Genomic DNA, 12,209 nt, shown 5'->3' with positions numbered 1-12,209 from the left:
ATTCCTGCACCTAGACCCAAATATGCCCACAAGAGGCAGCACATTACTTCAACTGGGCTCCACAGCATTTGTAAAGATTGGGTGCTTTAGTCAGGCTTTCTTGGCATTTTTATGTAATAGCTGATTGAATCAGCTTTAGCTAAAAGCACCAAGAAGCCCTGCTGAAACACCCAATCTTTACAGAAGTTGCAGGGTCGGGTTGAAGTAATGCACTGCTTCTTCCAGTAAAGTACAGTTTGTTTGTTTTGCATTCTTTTTTAATGTCTGCAAGCATGACTTGTGGATGCTGAGTACTTGCTAATTTTTTTTCAGTGGGTGCTTGAGCACCCAAGGAGTTGGTGCGTATGGTCTCTTTCATTTCTTTGCTCTCACATACAGATGTCCAATTCTATACTATGGTTTCTAATAAATGTCTTTGTTTCACTGAGAATTTGGGAACCCAATTACACCAGATTTTCTATGGATTTGGAAGGTGCCAATTAAATTGGATTTATGTTCTCATGAAAATTACAGTTTTGAAAGGAAGGACTTCTTATTTCCTCCCTTTACTATCTTGGAATGTGGCTTGCCAATCTCCTATTATCTTTTCACCTTTTCTTTATTGTCTTCACTGATAACATTGCTTTGCTTTTACAACTAAGACATTTAAAACAAATTGTACGAATTATAGCAAAACTATATCTGATACGTTTGTGTACATCAAAGGTGTCAAATTCACCCCATGCTTCAGGCTACATCTGGACTGTAGGATTCTTGCAGGCTAGATCCAGACCCAGCAGTGGCAGGGGAAGCAATGACAGTGGGGTAAGTTATGGTGGCAGTGGGCAAGCAGCAGCAGCAGCAGTATGAGCAGTACTGTATCAGTACAGGTATTGCTCACCACCTGTCAGTCAAGACCATTTTCAAAGGACCCCATATTTGCCTGGCCCACAAATTCCTGGCCCCTCTGGGATCCCTGCATGCTAGAGGCAACAGCTCTGGAGGCACAATCCACCTGGTGGGCTATAGGTTTGACAACTTTGGGCTTCATCAATCAGTACTGCTAACATTTTAAAGCTAAAGTATAATGTAAGTATATTTGGATTGCCTGTTCTAGGCAAGGGACCATTTCTTTCTATTACCCAAAGGTGATTGTAACTGTGTGGGGAGGCTGCTCCAATGTGTTGTAATTACAGTGCATCAGAGCAGGCTCAATTAATCGAGTCTGCTGGACCATGCTAATTAGCGTGTTCCAGCCAGCCTCTGTGTCTCATGTATCAGTGTCCCCACACTTCAAAATGGCTGCAAGGGCACTTTTACTAAAGCTCATTTGACCCCAACCACCATTCTGAAATACAGAGACACTGATACACGAGATGCTGCAGACTCTTTAATTAGAGTGGTTCTCGGAGCCACTCTAATTAAAGCTCCCCCCTTCCCCTGAAGCATGTGTAAAAATGTCCAATGGGGCCTAGATCCTAAATCAAAATAAATAAAAAACAATTTTTTTATTGGAAATCATGTGACAAAGTCCAGAAAAATGTTCTTGAGATTCCTATGGGCTTTCTCAATTGCAGACATCAAAAAAGTAAGTCTCCTTTCTATCACCCCTGTGATATAGGCAAGTGACATTTTACCTATGTTCCAGATGAGAAAACTGAGGAACAGAACAGTTATGAGGCTTGAACAATTTATTTAAAAAAAAGAAAAGAGGTACTAATGAAGCAAAGAGCTATGAAAACAAATAAAAAAGAGAAAAAAAACAGAGAAAAAATAGGCAGAAAATTTAGTAAATTAAGCATGGAAAATTAATAATTCATTATAGTTCTTGATCCATAGACTACTGGAATGGAAGTCTTTGGCTTCGCTTCACTGAGATTTGGAACAGGTCCTAAATGATTCTTGTATCTAACTCATCATAGTTGAAGTCAGCGCAGATTTACAGTCAGTTATTTCAGTTGGGAACTGAATTCCCAAGGAGGAAAAAGAAGATGAATTGCCTTGGAGAGTAGGCATGGAGGTAGAAGGAAGAGAGGATTTTTTAAGGCATACAGGGAGAATGTATAGAAGTGCGGATCTGATTTTCTTAGTTAAAGTCTTCTTAGCAGGAACTGTACATTCATTTTTATAAAACGTTAAATTGAATGTATTTATCCTTTATTCTCTAAAACACATTTCGCTTGTTTGAGTGAGCTAACTGATCAGTGAGGAGATTGGATTTGCACTTGTAGACAACATACTGGCTCAGTTGTTTAGATACTGGAGTTTCAGCCAAAGATATTTTATTTCTCATAGTGTTAATCTCACATACTGTGATGACCTGTGTCCAGAAAAGAATTATTTAGAAAGCTGATTATGGATTAATCATCCAAAATATGACTCAGAGTAGACAAAATGCATAAACTTAGATCCAAACAGGAACATGAGTATAAATTAAATACTGACCCATTTAGCAATAGAATTTAGCATTTATGCACTGCTTTCGTATTGAAATCACCGTACAAATATGAGCTAATTAATCCTCACAGTATCCCAATGACACATGTAAGTAAGTATTATCCCTATTTTGCAGAATGGCAAATTCAAACAGATTGTGTTTAGGACCAGCATTTTAAAATTTGGTAACCTATGGTCATTGCTGACACCTCTGAAATTCAGGTCATTCTCAGATGCTCAACTATAAATTCAAGCATGCAATTTATGGCCCTCAGTAATTGAAAACTTTGGCATAAGTAACTTTCATAAAGACACATAAATCAGTGGCTGAGCTGAGAATGGAACTGAGCTCAGCTTCCTTATCCCCAACTCCCATTCAGTCTTTACTTGATGCAGGCTGCTTCTCAGAAAGCTTGCCAACCACTGGGTCCATTCATGCAGATTTGACCTAAGAGAATGATCAACACTCTCTATCTTTCCATCATAACTATTTTTCAGAGTAATTTCTTTTCCTTGATGAAAGACTATAACTGAGCCACGTTTTGAGACAGTAATAATTTTGTTTTTGTATAAAGAATTGTTCCATGCTGGAAGGTTTTATGGCTATAGTAATGAACTAATTTTATTTCATTTTAGGCTGGTTTTGCAAATAAAGGCTGATATATAGGTCATATAACTAGTCATATGAACGGATCCATACTGGATCAGACTAGTTGTTCACCTAGCCCAGTCTCCTATCTGATAGTGGCTCATGTCATATGTTTCTGATGCTGTACTACTCCTTGTAATGGACAATCAAGGAAAAACTTCTTTATATGGAGAAGTTTTTTCCTAACCTATGTCAGTCAGAGGTTGATTCATCCCCTGAAGCATGAGAATAAGGCATTCTTCCAGGGAGCCAATTACTTTTTCAGGGGAGAGAGAGAGAGAGAAAATGGGGTCTGGAAAACACTGTGCAGTCCCCTTAGGAAATTCCATGAGAAACATCCCTTCAGGTGGGAAGGGTGTAGGAACACTAGAGAAAGGTGGTGGGTAATAAGCAGAGTTCCTGGTTTTCTCTGTTTAAAAATCCTAAATTCTCTGATTAAAAACCTCCAAATCTGCATTTTTCTGTGATTAAAATGAAACACCATTATATTTGTGTGTGTGTGTGTGTGTGTGTGTGTGTGTGTGTGTGTGAGACTCCGTTGAACACAATGTTTTATTGATATATTTACAATTTTCAAGCAATTTGGAAGCCTACCAGTGCCTCAATTCCTATAATAAAATAAATTCTAAATACCTATATATTTTGGCATTTGATTTTGTTTTTTTTATCATAGAAAATCAGAGCTCCCCCTGGCCCCTTCATTCACCAGAATGCAAATCCAGCTGCAACTGTCCCCTCTGCTGCTTTGTGGTGCCAAGCAGCCCTGATATGCAGGTACTCTGCCCCACCCATGCTGTTGCACATGACTCCCAAGTCAGAGCGCCCCCCAGCCCTGCTGGTGCCCTTCACTCTCAGCCCACAGCCCCCTGACCCTGCTGGTGCCCCTCATTCCCAAGCCACAGCCCCCTCAGCCCTGCTGGTGCCCCTCACTTCTGACCTGTTGTCCCCTGCCCTCTGCCACCCAGTGTTTGAGGAAGGGAATGTGTGTGGGGAACGGGGTGGTTGTGTGAGGAAGGGAGCAGTTGGGGGATGGGGGGGATGTGCCCCCCTGAGATTTCTGCGTTCACAGTGGGGCACGGGGATACAGCCTAGCTGGACCAACTCTGGCAGGAGCTGCCTCCACAGTCCAGCAGGCAGGACTCAGCATGGGTGGGGGTGCCACCATGGCCACCAAGGTGAGGCATCCCCTGCCCACCCAGCAGCGGTGGGGACACAACTCCATGCCACCACTGCTGCTTTGCGTCACCTTGGTAGCCATGGCAGAGTGGAGTTCTCTTTCTCTCCTGTGCTGGGTCCTGTCCACTGGGCCATGGAAGTGGCTCCTGCCTGGAGCTGGTCCAGTCTGGTTGCAACCCTGAGCTCCACTGTGGGTGCAGAAATCTTGGGGGGCATGTGCCCCCCAGCACATTACCTTGGCTGCCCTGCCCCTCTTTGCTGAATCACCTGTGCTCCCACGCCTGCCTGATGTGTCACTTGTGCCCCCCCTCTGCCCCTCAATGTGACACCTGGGCTCCCTTCCCCTCTGCCCCCACAGACTTACCTGGAGGGACCTGCAGGAGCTGCTCTCCACCATTGCTTGGCTGCCACATGCATGTGTGCACGCTTACGCATGTGGTGCCTCCTGCCTCCCATCACCCTTCTCTGCTCCCTCCAGCCCCAAGCAGCTCCTTGCAGGCTGGAACTCTGCTAGCCTGCCAGGGGAAACCACTGTTTCCCCCATTTGGGGTCCCCCCTCCCCCCCATCCCCCTTCCCTGCCCCCCCCAGCCCCAAGCAGCTCCTTGCAGGCTGGAACTCTGCTAGCCTGCAAGGGGAACCCACTGTTTCCCCCATTTTTCTCCTTTAAAGGAGAAAATCCACATTTTTCCAAAGTGAGCGGAAAACCTGGATCCCTGGTAACAATCTTTCAAATCTGGCATACAGAGGATTTGTAGATAAGGGAACCCACAGATGCATTAATGAAGGGACAGCTGTATCCCCTTTCCTCATCAGTCCATTCAGGGCAGTGCAGGACACAGGCATTGGTGAAATGGATGGCCTCCCGGGGCCTAGACAAAAGTGGGGCCCAAAAATGGTAACTTTTTTCTGTTATCCAATTATTATTATCATTATCTCTGGTAAAGGGAGACCCAACCCTAAAAGTTCACCTGGGGCTGCCAGGAGTCTAGGTACAGTGCTGATTCAGGGCATTGTTTTGGGTAAGGAAGAGTGAGTGGTTTTGCTAGAGACAGTAATGTTTCAAGTACAATTGATTGTGCCTCAACACACAAACTGGGACCACACAATTGAGCACAGTGGCTCCTTGCTCTAAACTTTTTGCTCTCAGCTCCACCCAGAATTCTGTAATGCTCTTTTCACATGATAGTAGACTGGGGGTGTCACTTTCTGGTCTCTTACCATATTGTGAGTTGTTTCTATTGACTTCTTTAGGAACTGATCATACTCTACTCTTTCTAAGAAGTCTGTTTGTTTAGATACGCCTTTTTTGTTTTTAAAAAGTCTCTAATTTCAAATGCTCCTTGATTTTTATTGCTTTTCTCTATCCCTTCAGTTTGTGAATATGTTCTGGAGTTGATACTTTTCAGTCAGTATTCTGATGACAAGATCAGTCCACTTTTTATTGACCATTCTTGCCATGATGCCATTTCTCTTTTGACAGTGACGAAAGTGTGTTTTAGACTCTTTTTTAGAATTGTGTGTAATGCCACTCCATGCAGCAACCGCCAGATGGTAATGAAGAGCAGGCCAATTGTTTGTCTTCTGAGAATTATGTCTATTACCACTGCGGGATATTTAAGCTTTGACAACTGGGATTCCAAGATCGGTTGTAAATACCAAATTGCTCAACTCTTTACAGTTCATTGGGCCATTGCAGAAGTCTAACTTATCATTTGCATTTTAGACTCTTTTTGTTTCTTTTTTGGTATAACATTTTAAAGTCCTAGTTTTATATTTAGTATCAAAGTAGTCCTCATGAGGCTATTGCCCTTTAGAACAGTGATTGGTATAAATCAAAGGATGGTTGAATTTTGAATTTATTTGAAATACAGAAGTTATCCCTTTATTGACTAATGGATATACACACATAGAACATAAATATGTTTTAAGAACTAAATCGCTGTACTCTCGCATACAAATACTGAGGGGGGTGGGGGGGGGAGCAGTTGGGGGATGGGGGGGATGTGCCCCCCTGAGATTTCTGCGTTCACAGTGGGGCACGGGGATACAGCCTAGCTGGACCAACTCTGGCAGGAGCTGCCTCCACAGTCCAGCAGGCAGGACTCAGCATGGGTGGGGGTGCCACCATGGCCACCAAGGTGAGGCATCCCCTGCCCACCCAGCAGCGGTGGGGACACAACTCCATGCCACCACTGCTGCTTTGCGTCACCTTGGTAGCCATGGCAGAGTGGAGTTCTCTTTCTCTCCTGTGCTGGGTCCTGTCCACTGGGCCATGGAAGTGGCTCCTGCCTGGAGCTGGTCCAGTCTGGTTGCAACCCTGAGCTCCACTGTGGGTGCAGAAATCTTGGGGGGCATGTGCCCCCCAGCACATTACCTTGGCTGCCCTGCCCCTCTTTGCTGAATCACCTGTGCTCCCACGCCTGCCTGATGTGTCACTTGTGCCCCCCCTCTGCCCCTCAATGTGACACCTGGGCTCCCTTCCCCTCTGCCCCCACAGACTTACCTGGAGGGACCTGCAGGAGCTGCTCTCCACCATTGCTTGGCTGCCACATGCATGTGTGCACGCTTACGCATGTGGTGCCTCCTGCCTCCCATCACCCTTCTCTGCTCCCTCCAGCCCCAAGCAGCTCCTTGCAGGCTGGAACTCTGCTAGCCTGCAAGGGGAACCCACTGTTTCCCCCATTTTTCTCCTTTAAAGGAGAAAATCCACATTTTTCCAAAGTGAGCGGAAAACCTGGATCCCTGGTAACAATCTTTCAAATCTGGCATACAGAGGATTTGTAGATAAGGGAACCCACAGATGCATTAATGAAGGGACAGCTGTATCCCCTTTCCTCATCAGTCCATTCAGGGCAGTGCAGGACACAGGCATTGGTGAAATGGATGGCCTCCCGGGGCCTAGACAAAAGTGGGGCCCAAAAATGGTAACTTTTTTCTGTTATCCAATTATTATTATCATTATCTCTGGTAAAGGGAGACCCAACCCTAAAAGTTCACCTGGGGCTGCCAGGAGTCTAGGTACAGTGCTGATTCAGGGCATTGTTTTGGGTAAGGAAGAGTGAGTGGTTTTGCTAGAGACAGTAATGTTTCAAGTACAATTGATTGTGCCTCAACACACAAACTGGGACCACACAATTGAGCACAGTGGCTCCTTGCTCTAAACTTTTTGCTCTCAGCTCCACCCAGAATTCTGTAATGCTCTTTTCACATGATAGTAGACTGGGGGTGTCACTTTCTGGTCTCTTACCATATTGTGAGTTGTTTCTATTGACTTCTTTAGGAACTGATCATACTCTACTCTTTCTAAGAAGTCTGTTTGTTTAGATACGCCTTTTTTGTTTTTAAAAAGTCTCTAATTTCAAATGCTCCTTGATTTTTATTGCTTTTCTCTATCCCTTCAGTTTGTGAATATGTTCTGGAGTTGATACTTTTCAGTCAGTATTCTGATGACAAGATCAGTCCACTTTTTATTGACCATTCTTGCCATGATGCCATTTCTCTTTTGACAGTGACGAAAGTGTGTTTTAGACTCTTTTTTAGAATTGTGTGTAATGCCACTCCATGCAGCAACCGCCAGATGGTAATGAAGAGCAGGCCAATTGTTTGTCTTCTGAGAATTATGTCTATTACCACTGCGGGATATTTAAGCTTTGACAACTGGGATTCCAAGATCGGTTGTAAATACCAAATTGCTCAACTCTTTACAGTTCATTGGGCCATTGCAGAAGTCTAACTTATCATTTGCATTTTAGACTCTTTTTGTTTCTTTTTTGGTATAACATTTTAAAGTCCTAGTTTTATATTTAGTATCAAAGTAGTCCTCATGAGGCTATTGCCCTTTAGAACAGTGATTGGTATAAATCAAAGGATGGTTGAATTTTGAATTTATTTGAAATACAGAAGTTATCCCTTTATTGACTAATGGATATACACACATAGAACATAAATATGTTTTAAGAACTAAATCGCTGTACTCTCGCATACAAATACTGTGGGAGTCAACCATAAGAGTTGGTAATGTTGCCCAATACAACAGTGGGGTGTAAAACTCCCATAACATGCTGAACTCTACTCCCGTGAATATATGACACAAATACTCTCCATGATTAAAAAAAAAATATTGAAGAGGAACAGCAATCCTTACATCAGGGTGTCCTTTCTATATTTATGTTTTCCCTTCTTTTGCAGAAGTGGGATCCAGGAGCAGATTCAAAACATAGCAAAGGTTGGCAAGAAGGTGGCAGCTAATTTTTAGCTCATGTGCTCTCACCTTGAGATACACTATGGTATTCATAATCTTATCCCTGAAGTGTTGTTATCATGAAGGCTGCAGTACCCTACTACCATACGTGGATTAATGCACTGGCCAGCTGGGCCCAGGCCAGGGGCCCCTACCTCGGCACAGATGAAACTGGAGGCCAGGCCAGGCCAGGCCAGGCATGCATGATGTGGTGGGCCGTGGCTGCCGGGTGCTGTTTGCCGGGTGCCGCTACAGTCAGACTGAGCCATGGTGGGGCAACGGGCTGCCCCTGGAGCTCAGTCTGTGCCACATGCACCTGGTAGGCACTGGCTCTGCATCTCCAGAGCCAGCTCCACCACGGACCTGTGGGTGGGGGCAGCTGTGGCTCTTGTCCCAGGCCTGAGGGGCAGTGCATCCTGCTCTGGCTGCTGCTCCCCCTGCGTCAGCCAGGGACGGAATCCGTGGCTGTGGGGCAGGGTGCAGGTCAAGGGGGCAGCTTGGCCCATGGAGGGACGACCCAGCTCAGGACTCAGTGAATCTTAATCTGCCTTTGCCCGCTGCAGAGTAAAAACCATAGAAGAACTGCCACTGGTGCTCACAACTTTTTTTTTAATACATTATACATCCCCAGGTGCAAGTAGGCTGTTGCCTATGAAAGCTCATGCCTCTCTGAAGCATTAATCACTTAGATGCCACCCTGCCCTAACTTCTACCTGACTAAGATAAATAAAATCTCTCTATTACATCATGAAGTCTCTTCTGGAAACCTGTATTGGAACAAGTCAATTCCCCACTCTTTCCTGGATCCTAGATTATGTTCTCCCCTTCTTAGGTGCTTGGGGCCTTATGATAATTATGCAAGGTGAGAGCAGAATACAACTACACATTTTGCCAAAGGAAGGAGTGGTTGGAAAGACAATGAGGAAAGTGCTAAATGCTAGCAAAACTCGCATGCAACATTTGATGTAAATATATACTACTTAAAATGAGGAGAAAGGATTTGGACAGTGGAGAGATATAACTGGGGAAAGTACAGGGAGGGAGGCTAGGGATGGAAGCATAGGGAGTTCCTACTTCTTGTACAAAAGCTTTATTTTGCCCAGCATTAACAATTCCTGACAGTGACCTCTGTCATAAATCTTGCTTTAACTGGCACTGTGGGCAGAACAGAGGTCTTTTGCTATGTACAATGCCCACGCTTCCCTTCTTTAATCATCCATATTTAAATTGCTAGAAGGAACTACAGAAATCTAATTAAAATCAGCAACACCACCTTTTCTCCACTTCCTCTGAAATGAATTTTCTGCCACTGTTACAAAGTATAAAAGGAATGTGTGGTAAAAATAACAGTGAGACTGCAAAGGACTTTTAATAACAATATACTTCAGAGTAAAATATATCAGGCTAATCTCAATCCTGGTGTTAGTGCCCTGAAGGTTTGGGGAATTTTGGCCACATATATAAGAACAAAACTGGGTCAGTTGAATATTATATCTTTACACATAGACTTTTGGTCTGTGCTGAAAGAAAGAATGAGCTGATGGTTAAAGTATTGGATGGGAGATATTAGTTAAATTCCTGATTATGCCACATATTTCCTCTATTATTGGGGAAAGCCCTTAATCTCTGGTTCTCAGTTGCCATCCCTGAAACAGAGATAGTAATATTTCCTTTTTTTCTTTATCCTTGATTTGTCTTGTGTAAGTTTTTCAGGGCAGAAGCTGTCTCTTGCTATATATGGAAACTAATATAATAGTTTGTACTGTAATATGAATGCTTTTTTTATTCTGAGTAATAAGAATGCCACTGAAATATGCCAAGTCTACTACATATTAATGAACACACATAATGTAGTATGTGGAGTAATGTAGTATGGGGAGAACTGAAGGGAAGAAGTTTGCGTTTCATTCTTCAAAACTTCTGAAATACAGATAAACAATTTGCACAAATCAAAATACCTGTGCACCGCCCCCTGCACAGGGCAGGGGGTTGGACTCGATGATCTACTAAAGTTCCTTCTGACCCTAAAAATCTATGAAATCTATAAATAAGGGGGATTTGTAGAATCAAAACTGGCTGTCTGGATGGAGTATTTTGAAAGATAAACAGCAGTAGACTATATAGATCTCATAGCTTTAATTGTTTTTTTAAGGAGGCAGAAAGGACATCTTCCCTGGTGCCAGCTCTGTAGTACATTCAGGAAGATTTCAAGTGCATGCTAGTTTTGAAGATAATCAGGCATTTCAATGGTTGATGCTGTGGCGAATAACGAACAAAGCCCTTCTAGGTCAGGTCTGGCTGCATGTATTGTCTTATTGGAATCAGCTACAGAACCTGCTTTGTATATATGCTAGCAGAGTGAACTTCAGCATTCACGCTGACATTTATATGCACACTAGTTTCCCAGTCCAAACAATATAAGGACACAGCCAAGGCTGGTGACTGATTGGGGCATGCCAATGCTCTTGCTGGGAGCACAGCTGGAGTGGACCTCCACTCAGCATCACAAGGATCATGGGCAACTGGTGCTGCCTTAGTCAGGGGTGCATGTGCCCCCCCAGCAACCAGTCAGCGACTCGGGGGGTCCCCCGACCCTGCCAACCGGGGGGTCCCCTGTGGCCAATCGCTCCCACCTGCCCATCGCCTAAGCGGTGTGTGCAGCTGGAAAGGGGGTACACCGGCACTCTCAAGGAGTGTAAGTGCACCCCCCATGCACCGCCACTGACACTGATCATCTTATTCGGGGTCAGGAAGGAATCCTACCCCATGGTCAGATTGGTATGGACTGTGGGGGTTTTTGCCTTCCTCTGTAGGTGGAAGTCTCTACCCAAGACCTCCTGCTCATATATATTGACTTGTTACAGAAGCAGGACATTGTCTGCTGGGGTTTCCTTGCTGTTAGGTCAGTGCTGCGTCAAGGCTGTAGGTCTGTGTTGGGTCAGGGCTGTAGGCTCTTATACAGAGTTTACATGCCGGTTTGGGTGGGCTAGTGATGGTCCTGCCTCAGGCAGAGGGCTGCACTACATGCCCCCTGGAGGCCCCTTCCAGCCCTACATCTCTAGGCTTCAATGCAAGAACAAACTGGCTGCAGTAAAGCAGCCTGGGAAGACGTCGGGAGCGAGCGGAGCATTTCTAGATGGATCCGGCAGTAACTGGTGCCTAGAAAGGGAATGATTGGGGTCACCACACCTGGCTTCACTCTCAGGGGGAGGAGGGAGCCCCAAAACAAGAAGCCCAAACCCCAGGCCGGGAGCGTGGAGGTGTCTCTGTCTCTCTACTGCCCCAGGGGAATTAGCTCGATGTCATCCGTGTGTGTGGGCTGGGGTGAAGCACTCTGGACACTGCCCGGCCCCGCGTCCCAGCACCGCCAGCTACAGCCTCCCGCGACTACAGGAGCCTGCTCCTCCCACGCCGGGGACCGCATCCCCTTTCCCCCGCGAGCGACGGAGGCAGAGGAAGACTTCGCCCCGGGAGGGGAGGGGGCGACAGCAGTCTGCGTCACGCGGGAGCCGCGGCTCCGCGGGAGCAGCCACAGCGCCCCGAGGGGGCGGGGTGCCGGCGGGGACCCTTCTCCTCGGGAATGGCCCGGCCTCTCGCTGAGTGACACCTCTCCGCGCCAATCACCGGCGGGGCCTCTCCTCCCTCCCCTCCGCCTCGCGGGGCAGCGCGTGGGGCCGCGTTAACCCCTTCCGCGCCGGGGGGGGGGGAAGCAGCCGCCGGCCAGCGGC

General features: G+C 45.7%; 1 protein-coding gene across 1 annotated transcript in view; it reads left to right on the top strand.

Annotated features, from left to right (window-relative positions):
* Positions 1-811: 811 nt before the first annotated feature.
* GABRA4 (gamma-aminobutyric acid type A receptor alpha4 subunit) overlaps positions 812-12,209 on the top strand; it is a 94,513-nt gene continuing 83,115 nt past the window's right edge. Inside the window, 4 exon segments of the mRNA XM_014519037.1 lie at positions 812-869; positions 5,614-5,760; positions 7,643-7,758; positions 11,295-11,383. Of these exon segments, the coding sequence (XP_014374523.1) occupies positions 812-869; positions 5,614-5,760; positions 7,643-7,758; positions 11,295-11,383 (410 nt within the window).

Source organism: Alligator sinensis, unplaced genomic scaffold, assembly GCF_000455745.1.
Source record: "Alligator sinensis unplaced genomic scaffold, ASM45574v1 scaffold247_1, whole genome shotgun sequence".
In the NCBI taxonomy this organism is placed as follows: Eukaryota; Metazoa; Chordata; order Crocodylia; family Alligatoridae; genus Alligator; species Alligator sinensis.
This window is presented reverse-complemented; position numbering and strand designations above follow the sequence as displayed.